The sequence below is a fragment of the Caloenas nicobarica genome, chromosome 2, assembly GCF_036013445.1.
Source record: "Caloenas nicobarica isolate bCalNic1 chromosome 2, bCalNic1.hap1, whole genome shotgun sequence".
NCBI lineage: Eukaryota > Metazoa > Chordata > Aves > Columbiformes > Columbidae > Caloenas > Caloenas nicobarica.
In genome coordinates, this window is record NC_088246.1 from 56,014,294 (window position 1) to 56,039,737 (window position 25,444).

The following is a 25,444-nucleotide window of genomic DNA, read 5'->3' on the forward strand; positions in this document are numbered from 1 at the left end:
CCTTAGTAGTGATCTAAATGAACCTGTTTTATTTTGAAACAAAGTGGAACAGAAATCTGTCTTATGATCAGGCATGATGTCTTAGCAACTGTAGTGTTTTAAGCTGTTGCTCTCTTCCCAAGTGCATGTGGAATTACACCCATATTTCTGTTTGTGACATAGATTACTTTCTTTATATTAGGCACCTTAGGGGAAAAAACAAACAAACCAACCCAAAACATACAAATCCCGGACAACCCAGAAGTTGTACTTATGAAAGAAATATAACTGGTTTTGAGACCTTTAGGGTGTGTTTTAAGTTTAGTACAGGTTGCAGTGAGGTCCTTGGGACGGAGGTTGTGTTCTACAGGTAACTGGAGTGACTGTCAGTTTAAAATAGTTGATCTAGGGACAAGATGTGCAAGCAAATGTTTTCCTAGACAGGTCAGTGACATCCTTGCAAATTATGCACCATTTATAGAAGTCAGTTTAGGACTAATGGGGCTTATTATCTTGATGTTAGAGAAATATAATTATACTGATTCTACAGCTGGTGCAGATCTGTAGCAGTATACCTCTGCTTGAGATAAAAATTCCTTTCAAAAAGTAAGATAACAGTGTGAGGAGAGCTCTGGCCTAGAATTTGAAGGGTACGTGTTGTCTGGATAGTCTCAACCCTCCTTTTTCTTCCCACTAACCCATCATAACTATGTACAGAAAAGTATAGAACTTGGCACTCTTTTACTTTTACTCCAGTTTGGCCAGGACTCTGAAAATTTTCTATGGGATTTAGTACTTAGATTTCCAAAGTAAAAATGAGAAAAATAACTTTACCGACATGTTTCCTAATGAAGCAGAAGTGAGTTTTCAAGGGGATTTTTCTGATTGATACTGTGTTTTTGTTTGGTTTTTAATGGACATAGACATTAATGTGTCTTTACTGACCTGAACCAAACCCTTAAATTTTGGTTGAAACTTCAGAGATCAGAATTATGCAACAAGCTTTTTTTTTAATTAAAGGGTAAAAAACCCCTTCATTTTTAAATTATTTTTTAAAAAATTATTATTACTGTTATTTTTGCCTTCTGTCTTTGTTATCCTGCCATGCCAGAGTGCCAGAAGATTCTATAAAACCTGCTTCCTGGCATAGAATTAAATTGTATTAGTTTCCAAGAGTTGTCCTCACGTGGGGTTTGACGCTTCTTTTTTTCTTTCAACAACCTACACATTGTTTTGAACCACTCCTACATAATCTTGATTTATCTCAACAACTTCTCATTTTGCTTTAGACAGAAAACTGAAAAGAGTCCTCTCTATAATGCAGGAAATAGTGTGAATTTGGAAATTAGTAAATACTGCACACAAAATCGAAATATTATTGTACTATATTAAATATTTGTTCAGTTGAAATGTGATTTCTCGTATTGATAATTAAAACTGAATTGTTACTAAAATTAAATTTGACATAGTGGTAGATAGTCCTGACCATAATGGTTGTAGTTGACTTTTTTTTTCCTTCCCAAGGTTTTGGCAGCCTCCATACACTGCTACCTTTTGAAATCTGAAATTCTTGTATTTCCAAGGAGTTTTATTTTTGCTACTGCTTGATACTTTTTCCTTTATCCAGTTAATAAATACATTTTTAAAATCCTGATTATACTTTTTCCTTCCCTTCAGTGATATATTCAAGGAAAATATTTCCATCAAACTTTAATCAAGAGAATACACGTAAATCTGGCGAATACCCTTGCTGTTCTTATATGGTAAAATGAATTAAACCCGCCACTTTTCATTTAATTTATTTTGTAACGTTTCTGTGTGGTAACAGTGGGCTAGGCTACTTTACCTTTTCTCATGCCTTTCACCTCAATTACATTTCTTTCCTTTTTTTTTTTTTAAATAATGAAGAACTGACGCAGAACTACTAGGCAAATTAGAATATCACTTTGAAAAACTGAATTAAAAATAATTCATGTTAAATGGTATTTTTGCACAGTAAAAGTTTGCTTTTCTAACTGTTAAGATTCAACCCCTCGCCCTCATTCTAGGTTGTTTTCCTGCTATGATTTTGTATATAGCTTAGATTTTGCCCCCCATTCCACCTTTCTATAAGTCTCTTTATACTGATGCAGGTGTAGCATAGGCCTACTTGTGTTTACTTAGCAGTAGCTATAACAAGTGTTAGGTACTTTTGGTTTTTTGGGGGAAAAAGTATACAGTTGAATTTTGAAAAAGGAACGTTGCAGCCTTTAGTATTCAGTATTATTTTTTCAACTAGCTTATTTTAATGACAGTTAGGAAAATGTAACTTTAGAGGTTATTATGATTACTACTTCAGTGTTTAGATTTTTCTTGTCATGTTGTAACATTAATTTAATTTTGTTGAATTCTCGTTATGTAGCCAGCTGAATTTTTCTGAAATACTATGTATACTAAAGGTGTTTGCACAAGGTGCATAGAATCAGATTTTCTTTAAAGGAGAAAAATATCTCTGGTAAGTAGTGAGGAAAAAGGAACGTGTTTGTCCTATAGGTATACTGATATTTTGCAGTTCTATACTGGGATAAACTACATCTAAGCAAGCTTTAACATTTTCTAACAACCTATTTAGGTGTAGAATCTTGATTGACTAAATCTATAGGGGTTTTTTTTAGCATGATCTTTCCTATTTCATAGGTCTTTGAAATGGTGATAATGGTTGGTTTAAAAAAAAAAAAAGAGTAGTTTGTTAAAAAGCATATGCACTGGGAAAGCAGCTAGGCTAAATTTTAACTGGGTAAATCTTTACTTTTTTGAAACAGGAGATCAGCAAAATCTCGAAGCAGAAGTCCGTATTCATCAAGGCACTCGAGGTCACGTAGCAGACACAGATTGTCTAGATCCAGAAGTCGTCATTCAAGTATTTCTCCTAGTACATTGACTCTGAAGAGTAGCCTGGCTGCTGAGCTGAACAAAAACAAAAAAGCAAGAGCTGCTGAAGCAGCCAAAGCCAGTGCAAAAGCTTCCAATACTTCAACACCTACTAAGGGGAACACTGACACTGCTGTAAGTGCACCTCAAGTGAACAATGTAAAGGACCTGAAGAAAATAAAAACTGAGCATACACCTTCTCCTACAAGCAGTGCAAATTTGAAAAATGACAAGGCAAAAGCAAAGGTCTCGCTTCCTGAAACGAAAGGGGAAAATAATTTAATTGCAGATAAAATTACAAAACAGAAACCTACAGCAGTAAAAGAGAATAAATCAACTGTTGTAAAACAGCCACCGGTCACTGTAAAAGAGAAAAGCAAACCGAGTACACCAAGTGTAGTAACCAAGGAGAAGGATCGAATTGTTGCACTACCAACCTCCACACTGCCACCCTTGCCTTTGCCTCCCACGCTGCCTGAAGATAAAGAAACTGATAGGTGAGTTGTGACATAGATTTGCTTTTTGAGGTTGCCTGTGTTCCTTTTTAGTATTGTTGTTATTGTCTGGTTTTTTTTTTATTGTAATATTTTCCTTTGGAAAATAAATATAATCCTATTTGCTAGATCAGGCTGATGCATTAGGTAGTTTGTTCTTGCTCTGCAGTTTTTTAATGCTGTGATTATTAGTGAGCTAAAAGAATCTGATCTTAAAATAAAAATAATTTAACTGGTTCTTGAAAAGAGAATGATTTAGTCTAGGAGGAATCTTTGGACAAAAAGTACACCAAAGAGATGATTTAAAATCGCTGGCATGTAATAGCTTTGGGACTAATGCAATAATGCATTCAAGGATTCAATATTTCAAGTTTGGTCTGAACATGTACATACTTTCAGGGAAAAGTTGAATTCAGTAGCAATATGTGGAATTTCTTTAATGAGGTGGGATTTGAGGTAAAGATTCTCTTCATGGTTTGTCATTTGTGTTAACTTTTGAAGCGTAAAAATTTGTATCTAGTGTAGAAATTCACGTCTGTATTCCAAGTGTCATCTGAGTTTAGACTACATTAAGTCTCTTCATAGTCTTAACAGACAATATGTTTTGTGATTTATATTGGAAAATTGTGCCGTTGAGCTGTAATCTACTATTTTTCTTTTGGTTTGTTGATGAAGTTGAGAAAAGTTACTTTGATTTTACTCATAGTGTTACATGACTCGCACATACATATAAGAAACCAACATCTCACAATAAGTAAACCAAAATTTCTTAGCATTGAAGGAATAACTAATTTAAGTGTGATCTATCTTTGAAAAAAAATCAAACTGTAAAAGAAAAATTTGAAGCCATATGAAGTACTTTTTGTATTCTATATCTTGAAACTAACCTGTATTCTATTATTCTTTGAGAAGAGCATTGTGTTTCTTTGATTAGTAGAAGCAGCTATAACTACAGGTGTAAATTTTTCTCTTGTGTTTGCTAGTAATTTAGTGCTGTGTTAAACATTTGGATGCACAGGAGGCCTTGGCAAATAGATACAATCTAACAATGTATTAGATTTTTTTTTTTTTTTTAGTGGTAAAAGAGAAATCTTGTTTCTTGCCTGTCAGCACTGTAGCAAATGTCATTCCAGTTGTTCAGAATCACATCTGTGTGGCGAATGTACAGCTGCATTTAAATTTATGACAAAGCCATCCTCCCTAGGTAAATGGGATTTCTGATGCTGTTATTTGAGAGTAAGATTTACTGTTTTAACTAAAAACTAGGCTAACTAGTTTAACTAAATACATGAGTGGCTTTGTGGAGTTAATTGTGATGAGATTTCATCTTGAAGCTGGCTAATTGCTTCTCATTATTAGTATTTTTTAATGTAATAACTATTTTAAGTACAGCTAAACTGCACAGAGGAGTTAAGCTATAAATGGTTATATCAGTGCTTGGCTCCTTCTTTAAAAAAAAAAAGCTTAAAGCTTGCAAACAGCTGCATTAGAAAGATTAATGACAAGTGATACAAGGTCATTTATGCTTTGCTTAATTTTGCCTATATTATAAACTTCAGATCAGAATGGTTGTGGCTACAAGTCATGATAAAGCTTAAGTCATCAAAGAAAAATGATGAATATTTTTTAGAGGGGAGAAGGGCAAAGGCATTCATCTTGGGCTCAGAGTTATGGGAAGATCATACCAACAAAGAAACCTTGATGCTATGCAGAACTGGCTCGTTCCTTATGTTTTGTCAGTTGTGAAGTTCAGTAGAATCTGATAAATGAACTACCCAAGTAACAGCAGTGTTACAAAACCACTGTGTGGGTTAGCTGAAAGGGAAAACTGTTCTGGTCATCGATGACATGTGATTTAACAGACCTGAAAAAGGCCGCTCTTAGCTGCCTCTATTTCAGAACCTCTCGTGTATTGTAGTTTCACTCATATCGAAAATTTAGGGTCAAAATAGTGAGAGAAATAAAGATACATGAACTTCAAAATTAAGAATTTTTCTTTACCATGAAAATTATATGTGCTGTCCAAAGGTGGTTTCTTCTTTATAGCATGCTAACCATCATGTTTGTGATGAGGGCAGTATATGCTTCCTTGAGGTGCTTCTTTAAATTCAGGCAGTGGCAGCTTGAGAAGTGGTAGAAGATATTCAAGTGTTCTGTTTTCATGGGGAAGCATAGACATATGCAAAACATGAGAATACTTTGTTTAAATATGTAAAGATTACTAATCGCAATTAATGTGAGAAAAAATATATGCATGCTCCATGATGGAAGGTAGCAAGACCTTTCCATTTACAGAAATTCCTGCTTTATCTGCAAAACTATGTAGGTAAGAAGTTGTAGAAAAACCTCCAGAAAATGATCGTAGAGAAGGGTGCTTATTGGCAAATGCAGCTATCTTGCAAAATGTGCCCTCAAAGCACGACAGAAAATTTTCTTGATGCAATGACAGAGTTTGACATTTAAAGAGAGAATACTATATGAGAGTCCTGTGGGGAATAAACAGTTATGTAATATAATGTTTAGAGTTGGTCATGGCTTTAAAATGGCTGAATATGAAGTAGCTGCACAAATTAGCTAAACTAATGGAAGTTCTGATAAAATGAAACCACGTGTTTAAAAAATATCCTGCAGCAAGTATGATGTTTGCAGAATTTTGCAATGAGAATGGAAACAGCATCTCTAGAATGATTGTGTATAGTATGGTAATTGTTAAAGGAATATGTTGCTGTACATGTGTTTACGGGATTTTTCTCAAGAGATTGACTGTCAGTATCTGTTATCTAATTATGGTTGATGATTAAAAATGGTCAGATGTCAGTAACCCATGACAGGAAAACATTTAGTCACTTCTTCATCTGATTTTTTTTTTTCCCACTTGATTTGCATGCTGATCAGTAGAAATGTGTTGAATCTGGAGTGTTTCCACAAATGTATGAGATGGGAATCTGTAAATGAGTTGATGTGGACTGCCTTGTAATGCCCTGCAGTGTTACTGTAACCGCGAAGCTCATTATCTCTGGAGAACAACTTTATAGTGAACTGGATTAGGATAATCTTCTCTTCTATATGAGAAGTCAGAGTACAGATTTTACCAGTACACTTCTGATGTCTGGCAGCACCTGAGTTCAAAATAATAGTCTAGGCCATAAGCATGAGAAAAAGCTTGTGTGGCCAGGTATGGATTGCTCTGTCATCTAACCTCAGGTCTCACTGGAAAGATCTGATTTTGTAGTTTTGGTAGAATTTTGGTAGTGAGCTGTGCATCTTCCATAGAGCTGTTTGTGAGCCATTTGTAAAGCATAAATCAAAGTCCTGCAAATTTTAAGAGCAGTGACTTCAAATGTTGATGCATTGAGAGCCTACAATGCATTTAAAAGAATAATTCCAATAGGTTTTCATTCATGTGTGTTAATATCATTCTACTGTGTTCAACTTATTAGCAAAATTGTCTTTTTTAATAGTTTGCGAGAGAATCTTTCAGTGAAGACAGTTAAAGAAACAGAGAAGAAACTTCGCCATCTGCTTGCAGACTTGCCACTTCCACCTGAGTTGCCTGGAGGAGCTGACTTATCCAAAAGTCCTGAAGAAAAGAAACCTGCAGTTCAGTTACACAGCAAGAGAAGACCAAAGTATGTCTATTAGACTTTTTTAAAGCCTATCAAGCAAGTAGAAGTGATAATTGTTTCTTTAAAATATATACTTTTCAAAAGAGTTCTGCTTTTTAATTACTTTTAATATTAATAAGGCTTGAATCAAACTGCATGGCCTGTTGCCACTTAATGGTAGTAAGCCAGTTATCTGAAAATGTCTTATAAATATTTAGTGTTCAGAGGCTTTTCAAGGTTAAGACAATCCCTAGATATATTGGCTCTATTCTTAGAAATTTTTGTTGTTTTCTAGAATATGTGGACCACGGCATGGTGAAACGAAAGAAAAAGAAATAGACTGGGGAAAGCGCTGTGTGGATAAATTTGATATCATTGGTATTATTGGTGAAGGCACTTATGGGCAAGTTTACAAAGCTAGAGATAAAGACACAGGTAAGTTCAAAAAAGTGATTCTAATACTACAGTTCTAAAGTGAACAGGATATTTTTGGTTTGTTTTTATATTGAATAAAATTTGTGGCATTCTGCCCTCTATTTGGGAAATTTTTAGTTGCTGGTTGGTTTGTTCAGTTTTAAATCTAGCATTTGTTTGAATCACAAATTACTTTTTGCTGCCTTGGAAAATCATTTGTCTGTATCATCTACACTGGTTTAGGATAAGTCCTTTTAAGAGCTAACAAAGATATCTGTGCTGTCAAAAAACTTCCCAGATGTAGAAATAAACTTCCAAGAACAGAATGATTGAGCTGGCATACAGTCTTTAGGTATCATCCATCATGAGTAGGTCATTCTTCTGCCATTTTGCAGAATCTAGCTTCATCCAGCCCTGACTGCAGTAAAATAAGGAAAACTTCTCCTCACTGTAAATGTGGCAGTGACACTTCTGCTTGTAGAAGGTATACTGATTAATTTGAGAACTCTTTAGTCATCTGCGTCATATCTTGAACTACGTAGTATTTCTGGCCATTTATATGCATTCTGACCTGTGGTGATATAGTAATAAGAAATCCAGAGCAGACAACAGGCCTCTGTCTCTAAAGCTGCTGTTGATAATCACTCTTATATAGGGGTTTACTGGTAGACCCAGTGTGGACTGTCAGGACACAGATGAGTGAGGTATGCAGGAAAAAGAAGACAGGCCTTACAGTGGATAGCTGAAAATTCTCATTTATAGTTTTGCTTCTCCATGTGATTATTTCCCAACAATGGTTAATTCTGTTTCCATTTCCAACAAAATGTTGTCTGTTTAGTCCATTCAGAAATGGTAACAAATGGGAAGGGTTTTAGAAACAAACTAAAGTCCATAGTTTGGTTGCTGATTTTTTTTTTTTAATTTAAATTTTCTCCTAGGGGAAATGGTGGCATTAAAGAAAGTACGCCTGGATAATGAAAAGGAAGGATTTCCAATTACAGCTATACGGGAGATTAAGATTCTTCGACAGCTTAATCACCAAAGCATTATCAACATGAAGGAAATTGTGACAGATAAGGAAGATGCTTTGGACTTCAAGAAGGACAAAGGTATGTACACTGCCACAGGGGTGGCTCTTTCTGGTCCTATTCCTAATACAGTAGTCTGCTGTGCTGGATTTGAAGTTAAGCATCATTAAAAAAGTGTTTGCAGATTGTGATGATTGGCAAAGGATTTTAGTTTTGAATTAATCACTTATAGAAGTCCTTTAACTCAGCTATGCCTTTTGCTCATAGAAACAATTTTGCAAATATTTTGTGGGATAAAAAAAGTTATTACTTCATTCCAGTTTTGCTGGGGAGGAATAGATGTTTGACTTGTTGACACTCATGGATTACGGAGGCCAGCAACAATAGGAAGCTCTTAATTGTGAGCTTTTTTAGCCTTTTATCTTTCTCACATTTTCTCATATCATTTAGAGTATTGTAGGCTCAATGCTGAAGAGATTTTTTCGTTGTAGGCCTTGGTTTTATTTGAATTGTGCTTTGGTTACTTTTTTCATAATTTGATACGTGTGTCTTGAAGGCTGGAAGAAGGATGAATGAATAACATGAAAAGCAAAATTTGGGTGGTGGTGGTGGTTTTCTCCAAATATAAAGCATGCAGACTCTTACTTTTTTGGTTCCTTCAGTGTTAAGTCTGGCTTGTTCGAGTTAGTGCAACCTCCTTTGCTTAGAGCATCAAGCAAACAGAATGGAAATCATGCAGCATTGTTGTATGGTACTTTTGATATTGGATTGGTCATTTTGTCTTTGGAGGCTGTTTCCTTTTAGGTCCAAGTCTTATAAACCTATCACTTGGGGGTATTTTGGTGTCCTGTGGGCAATTTGACACAGGATTTGGCTGAGGAGGGTATTTGGAATGTGGTACCTGTGTTTCTTCCCTGCTCTTCCTCCCTGAGTTTTGATACAGCAATGCCCAGCACCAGTGCAGGCAGAAAACACTGTGTAGACTGTGTAGCCAGCAGAAACACCAGGTGATGTTGTGTTGAGTGAGAAGGTGGCTGTCAAAATTAAGCAGGAATTAGTATTTTTTTTTTTTTACTAGCATCTTTAGAAGGTATAATACCTTGAAGGGTATACAGCACTGATGTGCTTTTTTAATTGCGTTTAAAAGTAGGAAGCATCTAGTGAAAGAGTTTCTCTAGATACGTGTAGGTTCAGTGGTCAGCACCCAGTCTGATCCCTGACAGTCTGCAACAGCCAGTTTAGGCTTTTCATGTGAATCTTGTACTGAGTTTTAATTAGGTCTAACCTACTTGGCTAATGAGATCACACTGAGCTTTGACTTAATACTTGATGGCTCATTAATTAATTTTCTCTCTTTCTGTTTAGTGACATGTAGGATTGAATTGTATTTTTTTGTGTACTTCAAACTGTGTCTCATTATTTTTTTTTTTGTCCAAGTCTGTATTCGTGCACTTGATATTGCTTTCAATTTAATTTCTGGGTTTTTTTATTTAACAGCTTATTAAAACAATTACATTTTCAGAAAATTTGCAAGGGAAGGAGCTTCTCTGGAGATGCTAGAATAAAATTAGTTTCTGATAGTCTCTTGAAAGCATTATCATGATAATGAGACTGTGCTATTATGATTTGTCTGTGAAAAGATGGAAGTTGGTTGGTTTTTAGTTTTTTTAGATGCTGCATTTTGTATTTCTCTAATGAGTAGTTCAATGTGAAATGGGGATTTGTAACTGAGACATTGTGGCCAAATTGTAGTCTACGCAGGGAACCAATGTGAGTGGAAGGAAGTTTGGTCATTTTCATGGTAAACCACTGCAAACACAAAAGTGGGCTGCTTGGCTTAAGAAGGAACCGTTATAAAGTGGTAATGATGTCTTATTCAAGCTGAGCTTACAGTACAAGCAAAGTGTTTTGCCCTCTGATGAACATGCTTAATGTATGTTATATGCTTATCTTAGTTTTGGAATATAACTCTTACAAAACCTTGCAGAAATCTCATTTGTAAAAGTAGGGAATGAGGACATTTCTGCCAACACATGTTCCTCTAGTTAATATGAGTAAACTTAATTTTGTGTCTAAGGCTGACTATCATATCCTGACCTATTACTCTTCTGCTTATTCACTTAAGGTTGTTAAGTGGTGGTTTTTTTGGTTGGTCGGTTTTGGGTCTTACTAGTTTAAGATGCAGCAAATTTAATTTTCTGACAATTATGTAACTGTTGGGCATGCTTTGTACAGTACTTGCTTTAACAATGCTTTTTAAGATAGTAACATTGCCCTGTGAAACAGCAGTGGATTGGCTTGTACAACTTTGTCCTAATACTTCGAGCTGTGTTACATGTTTTAAAGGGACATAATCCTATGTCTTCCAAACTTTTGAGTATCTGACTAATCTCAATATTTTCAACAGCATTTTACTTTTAAAGTAAATGAAAGAAGTGTATCTGTTTTATCCTGGCCAGCTTGGGGTATGAGTTTAACAATAGAAACAACTTTAATAGGTAGGATTATTTTTATTCTTTCTAGACCAACCATTAGGAAAATAAATGTAACACATTGAAGCAGTGGTGTTTTTATAAGTGTATTTCCATCAGTGGAAATAACAGCACATCAGACAGTACAATTGTTGGTATATGTTGGGCACACACACAGAGAAGTGGGTGTTATGTGGGTCTGCTATACTGGAGATACAAAGTTTTTAACTTTGCACTCTTCATTATGCATGAGACTTGCTTGATGATAGAGAACAGCATTACTGATTACTAATTGGTAATTTAACAACATGATTCTGAGGCACGATCCCACCAGGTGAAACGTATATGTTTGGTGTGGTGAGAAGGAGTATCCATGTTGTATGTTTCTCATGTAGGCTTTTCTCCCCTGCCTGTCAGAGGGAGATAAATGAACACACGAGCTTTGGGGTGGGAACACATGACTCAGTGTGTGTATTCTGTCTTATTCATATATCTGCGTAACAGCTGACTTTAAAAAAAATCTGCTGAACATACTGTTAAAACCCTCGCTGCTTCTCTCAGGATGTAAAGCCTCATTCGACTTGATAGCAGGGATGAGCTGTTGTTTCCTTTCGATATGTTCCTGAAGTCTCAGAGCTCTAGTTCTTTTTGTTGAAAACATTTTATTCTACTGAGTCAGTGCAGGAGCAGTTGTGGGTGTCAGTCTTCAACACTAGTAGAAGCAGCCTGACACTGGTGATTACCACTAAGTCTGCTGGCAGCTAAACTTTCCTTCATTTTTCCTTTTTGTTTGCTTGATGATAGTTCAAATTAATTGGAATTCACGTTTATGAACTTCAGTTCATGTCCTTTTAGACCAGAGTTTTGAGCAGGAGGATTGTACTTTGCAGAAGCTCTTCATCTTCTCTTAGCCCTTTTTTTTGGTCTTTAAAGTTTGTGTGATGTTCCCTGTGCATCAGTAATTGAAGAAAACAAGATTTAAAACAGAAATTGAAAACAAAGAGCTATTTCCCAGGTACATTCAAATCTATACACCTTAAAGCTAAGTTAGTTGCGCCACTTCATCAGCTATAAAGTAAATCATGGGAAAAAAGGCCCTTCTTACTTTGGGCTTTTGTTAACTCTGGTTTGTTTTCTCAGCAACTCTGTCATTCATATGACTTAAGTATCTCTCTTTTTCGTTTGAGCACCTGAGATGGTTCTTCATTTCTCAGTTGCCTCTTCATCAGCTAGAAGCTGTTTGCAAGTGCTCAACAGTCTAACTATGGGACTGCCATGATTTCTTTTTATTGAACATGTGGAGAGTGCCTTAGATTTTCTTGCTCTAAATGTAAAACCAGTATGTGTACTGACTGACATCTCTTCCTCCTATTGACTGGAAGAGGTATTTTCAATTTCTAACCTGAGGGAGGATGTAAAACTTTGCATGGGAGACTCTAATAAAAAAGATCTGTTTAACATCAACAGCTTGGGGTTTTTTGGTTTGTTTGGGGTGGCGGGGGGGGGGGTGTTGTGTTTTTTTTCCTGTGTGTGGATTGTTTGGGTGGTGTGTGTGTCTTTCTATAATTCATTTTAAGATCTAAGCTTACTTTAGATTAAATTTTGAATTCATTTGCAGTACAAATTAACAAACCTTTTTAGGCATGAAGTCAGTATGTATCCTGACAATACTGTAGTACGTGTGTCGTGTCAAAAGGACACTCTGACTTTGTTATACATTGTGGTATGACTAGCAGGCTACTTTGTCACAGCCATCAAGGAGTACTTTGTCTGAAATTTTTTGTTTTAGGAGTCTGTGACAGCAGTCATGCAGTCATCAGAGAGTATTTCACTGCAGGATTTGTTCTCTACTTGTATTGTAGCTAGCTTTATCCAGGTTTCCTGGGAAGTTGACTAAAGCCAAACTGATGTGAATTTCAGAAACCCGTAATGATCTACAACTTGCCTTGCTGCTCCTGATATAGATGATAGAAACTTCTTACCCAAGTAGTTTTCATGCTAGAGCTGAGTTAGTAGGCATAGTGTGACTACTGGAGTGGTGCATCACATTGTTTGTTATGGCAAAATGAGAAAATCCCTGATGATTAATCAAAGATTTCTGATATATTTGGCTTTTCCTATGCTTTAAGTTTTTTGTTTCTTATTTCCCTGTAGTATGTGATGAAACAAGGACAGTATATACTTCAGGACTTCAGTATGCCCTTGACTGGTATGCCTATTTCAGAATATGTTTCCATGTATGCACGGTTTGGGTTGTATTTGTTTCAAGAAGAGAACGCAGCTGAACATAGAATGGGAGAATAACACTTGTTATGAAATAAAAACCTGATATTGGGTGAAAATGTAAAGCAAAACAAAAAAGTTCTGGATTTGGTAGACTAAATTTGTCTTGAACAGAAAGTTTTGTGAAATCTAAATGGAAAAATCAGTATAGCGATGATGCTTTCTGTAGTCTTAAGGTGATTAAATCAGCGGTTATGCTTTTATTTGATGTGTCTCAAATTAAAAAACAGGTTTAAAAAACGAGTAGAAAGAAAAGATGAATGTCTGTTTAAGGGACTTCAAGGAATTTAAATGTAAGGAACTTGAGTGAATTACTGGACAATTGCTTCTTTAGTTTTCAAGCTCTGGTAAAATTCTGTTTAAAACTTTTGAAATACAGTGTATCATAACTACTAGATGAGAAATGTTAAGGAAATTAAAGAGTAAATACAGAAGAATTCTCTCTAATCAATTACGGGATGGAGGGGGGAATATATGTATTGCATAGAAGCAGCTGAGGAGGCTTATTAGCGAAACTAAAATCTGATGGAGTCTCATTCTGAACAGTGAGTACAGAACAAAAGGTTGAAAACCTGTTCAGCGATTCAGTATTGTACATACCATGCACTGAATGGAGCAAGGTTGCTTTTTTTAAGCATCTTTGTATTTCAAGATACTATTGTAATGCGTCCATACAAGGATTGAGTTAGAGTTTGCACATGTCACCTCTGTCTCCCAGTTCCTCTGATCTGTATGTAATCAGATATTTTGAGAAACCCTAAACATTTTCCCTGTGAAATTACATTTGGAAAATATTTGCTTAAAAGCTATCATCTGTGTAGGCTTTTGGATTATTCTGCCCTGCTGCTCCCTGCCCCCCAGCCCAAAGCACTTGTATGTTACTTTGGGAACAAATGTGTAACTTGATGTCCTGGTTTGCTGGATCTGTGCAATTTGATGACAGTAAAAAAAAAAAAAAAAAAAAAAAATCCAGAGCCTGCCTGTGTCACAAAAATGCAAAGTATGTTTTGTCAGTTTTCTTGGCCCCTCAGAAAATCCTTCGTATATTACAGATCATCATTTTTGTTACTTACCCGTTTTGTCTGTGTAGCTTTACAGCATTATACCCCAGCTCATTTTGTCTTGCTTAAGAAAACTGCTACTGTTACAGCTCCATGACTTGAAATATATGATCAGGAGATGTGTTAATCCTTTAATTATTCCAAACTGGCATCTCACTTTCTGACCCTTATCAATCTTAAATGACAAAATGGTTGAAAAGATGAATTTTCTAAGTGCAAACAACAGCAGTAAGGCAAGGATTGTTTCCATCTATGTGAGTCTCCTTTATTTATTGTGTACCTCCCTGATAGATTCAGCTGCTCTTACCCATATTCAGAAGTAGGCAATATTACTACTGTTCAGCTGATCCAGCTGCTGCTTCATCAACATGCAGTGACGTTAAGGTTTCTTATTATCTCAGTAGATAAAGGAATGGAGATGAGCTGTGTGGTATTAGCAAAGGAAATGGGACACCCAAGACATAACCCCCCTGTTAGTGCACTGTTACAGTATGTGGAAACGCACTGTAGGCTGCCTCCCACCCCACAGATTCTTACTTATGTGGAAGTGCAGGTCTTTAACGTAACAGCAGTAAGATAAGTAATATTATTAAAGTCAAATAAGTAATTCTGCATTGGTTTGAACTGCATGCACTTGACTATAACAGAGCTGTAGGTGTTTTTATGACACTGCTTCCAGAAATGAGGATATTGGGCAGAGCTACTATGAAACTATGAGAGTCATTTTAAAGTGTAACCTCCAAGTTATCGAACATCTTGGCCTCATAAAGGAAAGAATAATTACTTTGTTTTCCTTTTTGAGAAATGGGTATTTGTGTGGAATTTGTTTTGATTGAACTAAAGGATGCTGTAAACTCAAACTCAGACTATGCCATAATAAGCAGACTTCTGCCTGTGCGCAGTGGACTTGTGGAGTCTTCCATGACTGTTATCTTCTTCCTGAATATCTGTAGCTTCTTTCCCTGTTATAAAAGGATCAGATCTGATGAAAACCAGTGGAGATTTGAAATGATCAAGTGGAATAACGTAACTGTTTTGTTGACTGAAACTGTAGACCTCTGTCAGAAAGGGGGACCATGTTTGTCTAGAAATAAACTAACAGAATTTCACTTCCGTTTGTGTTGTACCTTTTTTGCAGCTACAATCACTTCCAAATATAGTTTGAGTAGTACTGTAAATCAGGTTTTAATGGTTAGACTGCCAAGGCTAGTAAACTAGTTTAATAGTTTCTCAGAACCAACAAAGAAGATTCAGCTTTGGAAGTTTTTATTTTTAAAACAAATTCTAGCATTGTGTAATAATATGTAAGTAGTAAATAGGTAGTAATGCACAAATATAATGGAATTGTGCATTTGCTCTTGCTCCGATATGGAAGGAACATTTCGTGTTTATACAGTTCTACTGTATGTTTCTTAATTAGAGTTGCAGAGAATATAAATAATTGGATGTCATCTCCCAGTTACTGCTCTGTTTTATCTATGAATTGTCTCTGTCAACTTTCCTTCTTGCATGAGAGTACCGGTTGTGATTGCTGATTACAAATCGTGGTGAAAAATCCCAGGAGCTAGTATGCAGAGCAGGAAATTGCCCAAGGCATGGAGTCTACTTTGCATATAAACAAGAAGACCTGGGTTCAGCTGTTCTCAGTCTGCAGTCCCACTGACCCTTCCCAGTCTTTGTCATGTATGCACAGTGGAGTCTGCTGCTGTGACAGAGTTAACTTCCCTTTGTACTCCAGAGCAAGAAGATACCAAGATCATTGGTACTCAGTTTTGTTGAGCTGACATCCTCTGAAGGGCGTAGCTAGATTATTCTGGCACTGCAGCATTAGTGTCAAGTGGTTCGTTTCAAGGAATTTTAAAATACGCCATGGTTCATATTTCAAGTAGACCTAACGCCAGGTTGCCAGCTATCTTGTTTTAAAAGACCAAGACTAGGAGCTTCCGTGCTTTTACCGGGCTGAACTGGTGAACTGCATTGGTGAACTCAGTTATGCACATATTAACACAGCACACTTCGGTTCTTTGTGGCTCTTAATACTTCCTTCTTTCCTTTTGAAGTGGTGGGATCGGCTTGTACCTGCTTGATTTACATCCTGCTCCACCTCCCCTGTGCATACCAATGCAATTTTGTGATCAGTGTTTTGCTTCCTATGTATAGCATAACAGCAGGACAAAAGGTCCTAAATTTAAAATGACGAACGCTGAATGGCCTGTGGGTTTAGTTGTTTTACGCTGATCTTTGTTACAAGTTTAACGCTTACTATATGAGTAATCTTTTTTCTGTCTGTTAAGTAGCAGGTTAATTTAGTAGTCTTTTCTTCCCTTTTCAGCTATTATGCAAGAAGACAGGTCAGTTCATTAGAATTTGGCCATGTGTGTATACGTTCTGGCAAGCTGACTTCTCGTTATGGGTCCAAGACTTCCACTAGCTTCTGAATTGAAACTTCTTATTTAGAAACTAGAACCTGTAATGAGTTCTTGTTGGTCAGAAGCTGTTCATACTTTAGAGTGCTGACTTTGAAATCTCTGGGGGAGGCTTTTGAAAACAGAAGGTAGACAGACCCACTCCAATATATTTTCTACGTTGCCCCTAGTGCTCTGCAGGGCCTCTACTGTCGTCTTTGCCCCAGGGTTAAGAAGGAGAAGGAGATTTAACTACTAAAAAGTAGATTATTCTGGGGGTGGTTGTGCCAGAGATTGGTTATTGCTGCTTCTGAAGCACTCAGCACTTTTCTCCTTTAAGAATACTTATATATATCAAAGAGCCTTGGTTTTAATAGCTTTATTTATGGCATTACCTAGGATAATGTGAGATAAGGCCAGATTCTGTTATGCTTAATGTGTGCATGTGGGAGCTTGGAATATGAACTTCATCTTTGCAGAACTGCTGTTGCCAATAGGCTTTCTCATTTTGTCTTGTCTTATAGGTACTTGTAGTCTGAAAAGAGCAGGCTTATTTCTGACCCAGTTCCACACAAAAAGCTTAAATCAGTCACCAAATCATGACAGATGAACTAATGCTGTACATATTTTGATTGTAGATTTCTCCACAAACTTTACATAGGGAATATTAACCCAGTTAATTTTTCTTTAAATAAAATGGATGGAGATGGAGAACCATAGGGAGAGTACATGCCTGTCTAGATTAAAGTGCTTTGTGGCAGAACTATATTTGTTTTCACGAACCTTTCCCTAGAATAGTTGTTTACATGGAAAAAGCAATATTATGAAAATGTTTTACTATACTATACTTCATTGCTGTTATTGGACATGAGGTACAGCTATAATACTGAAGAAAATGCAAAGATTTTTGTGAAAAATACTTCCAATTTTCAGAAGTAGAGAGCAGCAGTGCTTTGAACTGCTGGTAAATCGATTTCACACTCTCTGTTTCTCTTACCCTTTCCCTTTATTTTCCTAGGTGCATTTTACCTGGTATTTGAATATATGGACCATGACTTGATGGGACTACTGGAATCTGGTTTGGTTCATTTTAATGAAAATCATATTAAATCATTTATGAGACAGCTGATGGAGGGCTTGGCATATTGTCATAAGAAGAACTTTTTGCACAGAGATATCAAATGTTCAAATATTCTACTAAATAATAGGTATGGATATTACTTCAAGTATATAAAAAATTATATATTAACAATGTCTTTAAATTTTTCTTTTAATCTTCACAGTTCACCTGCTTCAAGTCATTAGCAAAACTGTTTTCTTTAGATTGCCTAGTTTCTTTAAAACTCAATTCTAAAATACTGATTTGGTTATGTTACTGCTAAACACTGGATCCTGCAATTGTTTGTTAAACTTCACTGTGTTAAAACAGCAGGATTAAAACTTGAATCTTTTAGGTCAGAGTATGGGGGAAAATTCTCTGAGTTCAAATATATTAAAACAGAATTTTAGGAAACAAGTGTTTGATGTGTATTCTTTCTATAATCTCATTTCAAGATGAAGTGTGGCTAGGCTAGTTCTTTGTGACCTAATTCTGAGGTCCTCATCTTTGCCAGTCAGGATAATGCTTTGAAAGAGTATTTGATCAGACATGTTCAAACATGCTTTGGCTTGCAGCTATAGCCATAATCAAATGGGGAGATGAGTTTGTTTCTTACTTTTTTGACCACTTTTAATTACAAATCATGTAAGCGAACAGACTTTTTGTTCAGTGTGCAACAGCAGCAAATAAAAAGCTTGTGTGAAGACAGCAGATAACTTCAGTGCAGAACTGCTGTTCATCAAATCCAGCAGTACCAAGACCGGGGAGCAACTATAAGATTGAGGTTTATAACAGTGAAAAAGAATATTGTTATGGAGCAGGTAGTCAGCTCCTGGGATTTGTTGTCACAGAAGGTTTTCAGGATAGTGTCACAAGATTCAAAAAGGGATGTGACATATTAATGAACAGGATCATTAACACCTGCTAAAGGGAATAGACCGGAATACCTGTTTTAGCATCCTTCACACAATGATTGTGGGCGGTTAAATACAAGGAAGATGAACCCCAAAGTGAACAGGTTCACATGTTTTCCCTAAAACTCTACTTAGCTGCTGTTGGAGACAAAACACTGGGCAAAATGGATCAAGGGTCTCTTTTGATAGGGCCCTTGTTTTGTTACAGCTTTCTCCAAATTCTCAATTTTTCCTCCTTTTTTTTTTTTTTTTAATTATAACAAACTAATATTAGGCTATTTCCAGTTCTGGATACCACCACGGTCTTGCCAGATTATGATAGAGGCTGCTAAGCAGATGTACACATGCCTCTGCATCGCTCTCTGTACCCGATCACCTCATCTTGCTTGTCTGACAATCTCTGGTGGTGGTGCAGTCCCGTGCATCTTTGGGAACTCAAAAGCTGAGATATAACCTGAGAGCAGAGGGGAGGGTGGTATGGTAGAGGTGGAGCTTTCTGTTGTACTGTGTTTTTTCAGCTCCAGGGTACAGAGTTTTTTCCCCTAGGATATTTTTTGGGCATCCTTAGACATTTCCACTGGAAGAAGAAAAAGTTCATAGTTGATCGGAATAATTATAAACCAGTGTTTCTAAAATCCCAGTACCAGTTATAGCCTGAAGCCAAACACATGGATTGTATGTCTTTTAGATCAATGTCTTTGCTCAAAAATTCATTGATCTTCCACGAATACACTCTCTGTGGAATAAGCATATAAATTTGATGGGAACATTTCTTTCTTTATGAGGCTTCTCCAAGTGTTACAGCAATTCCAAGCAAACATCTGAGGGGGAAAATGGAATGGAAACTGTAACCTGTATATTATCACAAAATGGTCATTCTTACCCACATCAGCAAGTCTTCCCCTAATTTCATAAAATAAAATTTATTCGAAAGTGTTACTTGCATGTATTTGAAAGTGCCAGGAGTTTTAAAAGCTCATAGGTACAAAAAAAAAACCAACAAAAAACAAAACCAAAACAAACAAACCAAACCTCATGTAACATTCCAACTAATTTCATGTATTAAGGAAGCTTGCAGATATCTTTCTGTTTAAATCATCCAGATTTTATGGATGGTGGGGGCGTCTGGTCATTGAGCAGTGGCTTTTAGCCACGGAAACTGCCAGGCAAGAGCTCTTCCCCTCATATATGGGGAAACTCAAAAAGGGGTTAGGGATCATGTCATTCAGCAGTTTGGCTGCTGGCAAAAATAGAAGCCCGTATCTGGTTGGTCACCCTGATTTGAAGGATGTATTTAAACTTTACAAGAGCAGAACAGGACTTTGATGGCTTCCTAGAAGCAAGTAGGACTGCTGATAATTGTTTGGTGTACAAATGGTTGTGCTAGCGGTAAGGCATGAGAAAATAACCATTTCCTCCCTCACTTTTTTTTCTGCAGAGTTACTGATTTGAGTAGTTTACAGTATACACCTCTATTTTGGCTAACATCTGGTGATGTAAATGCCATTTTCTGAGCATACCTAATTTTGTTTACTTGTCTTTGCCTGTATTTGTTTACTGAAGTGATGCATAGATTATCAGGCATTGCCTCCTCATTCATGTGGTTTGGTGAAGATCAGTTGCAGCTGTCTCAATCTCAAACTTTAGCTGATTTTTGGGGAGGAAATCCGACAGGATTAACAACTAAATAATTCTTTACTTTTTCCACCAGAGGGCAGATAAAGCTTGCAGATTTTGGCCTTGCACGGCTGTACAACTCAGAAGAAAGGTAAGATATAATTATACTGTGAAAAAGCATTCAGAAGTTTAATCTTTTCGCATAACTCTTAAGTATTATGAGGGCCAGAAGACTTTTGTTTACAGATGTTATTGTGCTATAATACAAGTACTTGCTTAGGAAATAAAAAGTGCATGTTGTTTTACACTCCATGCAACCGCAAAACTCTCTTTGTGCAAGTGTATTGCTTTTCCAAGTGTTTCAGATAAACAGCTATAGAGAGTGGTCTTATATTGATTGAAAGTGAAGAGCTGCAGTCCTAAGTAGGTTGCATCAATAGCTAGGTTTTTACTATTAATTTCTGGTCCTTTAAACCTAAGGTATATTCTTTCCGTTGGTACACCTAGGAAAAAAATCATTCAGGAAAGTGAAATTTTTTTTCTGACACTTTCTTTTCAAAAAGCATTTCTTTGGTGTAAGATTTGCCTTTACATTTGAAGAGGTTCATTGTATTCTTTAGGCAGTCAGTGCTGTTGGATCTGCTGGAAACAGAGATACAAGTTTAAATAAAAGTTATTCTGAAACTTCTTGTGACTTGTGCTTCTGTTGTTCTTGGCTTCGTTATACTTGTACTCCAGGAAACAGGTGCACAGTTTTTATTATGAACTCCAGTATTTATATTGTAATGTCATGTGTCTGTCATATGGAACTGGGTTTTTGAAATTCAGGCTGAATATTCATTACCCTAGTATGTACATTGAGTGGTTGGATACAGAGAATATTAGCTACCTGAACTTACTTTGATTTCTGCATGCCTAATTTGGGAAATAATATTCATAATGTTAGCTTTATGAATTTATTGTTTTCTCACAGAGCTTTGAACTCGTTGTTGAACCTGATAGTATTTGTTTCACTGGCTTCTGAGCTGTTACTTCAGGAACATATGCTTAAGTACAGTTATGAAAACTGTTTAGTAGCAGGCTAAGATAATCCTAAGCAGCTGCTGGGTAATTAATTTTTGTTTTGGATCTATATATAATAAAGGAGATTAATGCCATCCTACTTTCTTATTTTAATGTGCACCAAACTGACCTTTTTTTTTCTTCTGGTTTACCATGGAGGATTTTTATGCCTGTTATTAAATTAATTTAGATTTTGCTTGTAAAACTAACTGTTCATTAAGAATTGAATGGTTGAAAGTTCAATGCCTTTGTAGTGCAAATGACAGATTTTTACTATAGATCAAACGGCAACATTATTACGCCATTATACATAATGAAACCAAGATTAAGATGTAATTATGCTAGCTAATAGAATTGCTAGTTGAACTTGGGAGGATAATTAGAATCTCAATAGTAGATTTTTGGCAGCTCTTGTCATTTACTTTCCTTCCGAATAGCTTCTGACCTGTATTAACAGACGTAATTAATGTACGCCAAGTGTATAATAGCTGCTGCTTTAAATTAATATATTTTACATTTGTTTTACTGTTGTTTAGAATTGTATACTTTTCAAAAGGGTATAGAATTTAGTAGGAGCATAATGAGGAGGAAATAAAAGAATAATTTTAGTAAATTTCCATTGGTTGTTGTAGTTGTGTTCCTTTAAATGTTATTCTGGTGGATTTAATATGTTTGGAGTAGGAGATATGACAGATTGTGTAAGAAAACATCTGTTCAAATAAAAAGCACTGTATACTAATATATATATGAGTGGTGTATCTGTAGAGAAAGTCCATACTGTGTAAACATTTCCTAGAGGAATGCTCGCTTCAGAGATAAATATGATAAATGATGGGATTATTTCCAAAAACATACTACATTTTAAAAATGAATTGGGGAGTTTCTTAATGGAAAAAAGATTCAAGTCATTTTGCAGAAATGATACCTGTACCACTGAGTATAAGAGCTTTTTAGACTGTATGCTGTGGTTATTTGAACTCTGCACTTAATGTTACCCTGCTTTCTATTTGGAGTTACCTAATGTTGGTGGTAAGAGTGAATTATTAAAACAGAAAGAATTTGGGGATCTTTTAAGAAAGAATTTGGGATCACTTTTAAGACACCCTGGTTGAAACAAAACCAAAACCTAACATCTGCTTTCTGCCTTCCATTCTGAACTGTTGATGCTGTATCTCTGCCTGTCCACAAAAGATGTATGTCTAAGATAGTGGAAATCCTTGCCTTAGTGTGAAGGTGGGAAGGATTATTCCCAGTGACCAAAACTTACGGTTAGAGCTGTAGAGAATTAGATGTTGTGAAATATAGGAATATATTGGTAGCATTCCAGACTTTGGAATCAAAATTGTTGAAGGAAATTGTTCAAGAAAATAGCTCTCTTTTGCTCCTACTTACAGAGGGGAAAGTGACTTTTTTTCTTATTTTCAAAATGCTTTTAGGGGTCCTATATTTAGTATTCTAATAATCAATACTTGCCCAGAAATAACTGGCTTTATCCAAGCAGGTTCTTCTCCTGAAAGGGCTAGCAATGTTATAAATATACAGTATTGCTATCTGAATAATAATTGAGATACAGGATTCCCATAGCATTGAGATAAGTATGTGATTATTATTTATATCTTCAGTCTGTCCCTTGCTAGCCTTGGTCAGATGGATGCATTTGCTTTTGTTCAGTTGCAGCTTTGCAGGACTAAAATTAGTAAAAGGGAACGGAAGATTGTGTTATTCTTAAACAGCACCACAGAAGTAAAGTCCTCAAAGTATCACTTTTTCAGAAATGAGATCGTAGTAAAATGATAGTCCTCTCTTTTTCCTCCCCCCAACAGCCGACCATATACCAACAAAGTTATTACATTATGGTATCGGCCTCCTGAACTTCTGCTTGGAGAAGAAAGATATACGCCAGCTATCGATGTCTGGAGCTGTGGGTAAGAGTTTGGTATAGAAGCGTAGCAAGCATAAAAACAAGCCAAAATTAAATCTTAAATGTTTCTGTCAATCTGTATTGAAAGCCATAATGACAGAATTGTGCAAAACTGTTTTACAGCTGCATCCTGGGTGAACTTTTTACAAAAAAGCCAATATTTCAAGCAAATCAAGAACTTGCTCAACTGGAACTTATAAGGTAACTTGCAAGCACTGCCACATAGTTGGTGCATCATAAACTGTCAGGTTTCTTTTGTTAGTGTTAAAATCGAACATAATGGATTGTGAACATTTACAAGTACTCTGTTATTGCCCTGAGTGAGACATTAGAGGTTTTGAAGGGCACGTAAACAAGTAAGTGACTTTTGCTCGGACATGGAGAAAGGTTATTTTTTTTTTGGTGAGTATTCTGTGGTCCTAGCAATGTACAATTGAATAGTGAGAGGGTTTTGTGCAGAGCAGTTTGAGTTGCCTATTACTGAAGTTGCAAAGAGAGAGTAATCAAAACGCCTGTTATTTTTTAAGATGATGTTACAAGTTCCAATAATAAGGATAAGTGGGATTTGGGAGAAGTAGGTACTTGATGTGCTACTGGCCTTGAGTTCTTGTTTCAAGCCCTCCGCATACACACCTGGGCTTTATTATTTTTGTGGGAATATTTCTGTTCCCTTATAAACTGCCAGGCACTTTATGGAGTTAAAAATTCTGTTTCTTATCTCAATAACTCATAGAATGTTATGTATTTAACTCAGTGGAACCACAGCATCTTGGGTTTTTTTTCTTTATTCAGCAAGCAAAAATTGCTCTTGATTCTGATATAGTCGACCTTGTAAGTGAGGAGAGGTGGTCTTCCTAGAAACAAGGGGAAAAGAGGATGAGTCCTACAGAACTCACAGAACTTGAACAGTAAATGGTCAACATTATATTAAAAATTAAATTAATAAAAAAATACTGCAAAGTTATATATCAAAATAGTTTTCAAAACAGAATAAACAGTAGCTTGTCTCTGTGTAGTATGTTACTAGCTGACCTGGAAGGAGGTGCAGAGTACATCAGTGATCATTCTTATTGTAAGAACTAAACTCATGAGTTGGGAAATTTTTGCTTTCGAGCACTAGATGGCATTGAAGCACCTCTTACTGCTGTCATTTGAAGTTTTTTCTTTTTGTGTTGTACCTGTGGTACAGCAAACTAAAACTTTGTGTTTCCCTTCTGCTGGAAGCTCCTGTTTGTAGCTCATTCTTCCTCTGCATTGATAATATGCACTTTTGGCTGTTTAAATGTAATATAACAATTTTATCAACATGTTCACCACCATCATGTTACAGTCAACAATTCTACATTTGTCCTACAAACCACTGTAAAGTCAGGTTGGTTTGCATAGCATTTGGGACATAACTAATAGATCATTAGGTCTCTTATATTAACCATTTAATAAATGGGAGGGGTGAACTACGTAAATGGATTTGCAAAATGTACTTTTATGACTGTCTGCATCAGAGTTCTAAACCTTGCATATACGGTAAAATGCCTCCTTAGTTTTTCTGCTCAGAAATGTGGTGTTGGTCAACCTGTGCTAAGCCATCCTTGGTTGGACAAAATGGGTGGGGATGGAAGGGGAAGAATGAGACTACGGGCAACTCCATTGTGGAGATAGATGAGGCTCGAGATGTAAAACTCGTAACTGAAGTAAAAAAAATACCATTTTCTAGTGTCCAGATCTTGCTTCTGCCCTTAGGCCTTAGTGAGATTTTTTTTGCCTTATGGCTTCAGTGTCGACTAAATTCTCATTGAAAAGTGCTTTTTCTGCCATTTGGTGTATCTTTCTTCACTGGTTAAGGACATAAATGTTAATTAACACTCTAAACGTGGGCTATCCACTTGTCCAAGTTACATACCTGGAGTACTGTCCAGACATAGTTGGTAAAGTTTTTTGAAACATTTGTGTGGAGGATGCCTGGGGTGAGGTGAAGCAGAAACAGTGGACTTCTTAAAGTAAGTTTATTCTGTGCAGGGTGATCACCTTTCATTGACAATTCATCATTATTTAATGGTGTTGGGCATTGGACAGTAGAGAAATGTTAGCTAAAAGAACCTGAACGTTAAAGTTAGAATTATTTTTATATTCACTGTATGTGCAAGAATAAAATGACAGCTGTGCTCACTTGTGGTTTTGTAT

General features: G+C 36.2%; 1 protein-coding gene across 5 annotated transcripts in view; it reads left to right on the top strand.

Annotated features, from left to right (window-relative positions):
• Nucleotides 1-25,444, top strand: part of CDK13 (cyclin dependent kinase 13) — a 47,822-nt gene that overhangs the window by 9,650 nt on the left and 12,728 nt on the right. For all 5 annotated transcript variants that reach the window (XM_065627594.1, XM_065627596.1, XM_065627597.1 and 2 more), the window contains exons 2-9: nucleotides 2,781-3,386; nucleotides 6,845-7,012; nucleotides 7,284-7,423; nucleotides 8,341-8,511; nucleotides 17,669-17,858; nucleotides 20,375-20,431; nucleotides 23,166-23,267; nucleotides 23,387-23,464. In XM_065627594.1, coding sequence (XP_065483666.1) covers nucleotides 2,781-3,386; nucleotides 6,845-7,012; nucleotides 7,284-7,423; nucleotides 8,341-8,511; nucleotides 17,669-17,858; nucleotides 20,375-20,431; nucleotides 23,166-23,267; nucleotides 23,387-23,464 — 1,512 coding nt within the window. The remainder of the gene's footprint in view (nucleotides 1-2,780; nucleotides 3,387-6,844; nucleotides 7,013-7,283; nucleotides 7,424-8,340; nucleotides 8,512-17,668; nucleotides 17,859-20,374; nucleotides 20,432-23,165; nucleotides 23,268-23,386; nucleotides 23,465-25,444) is intronic.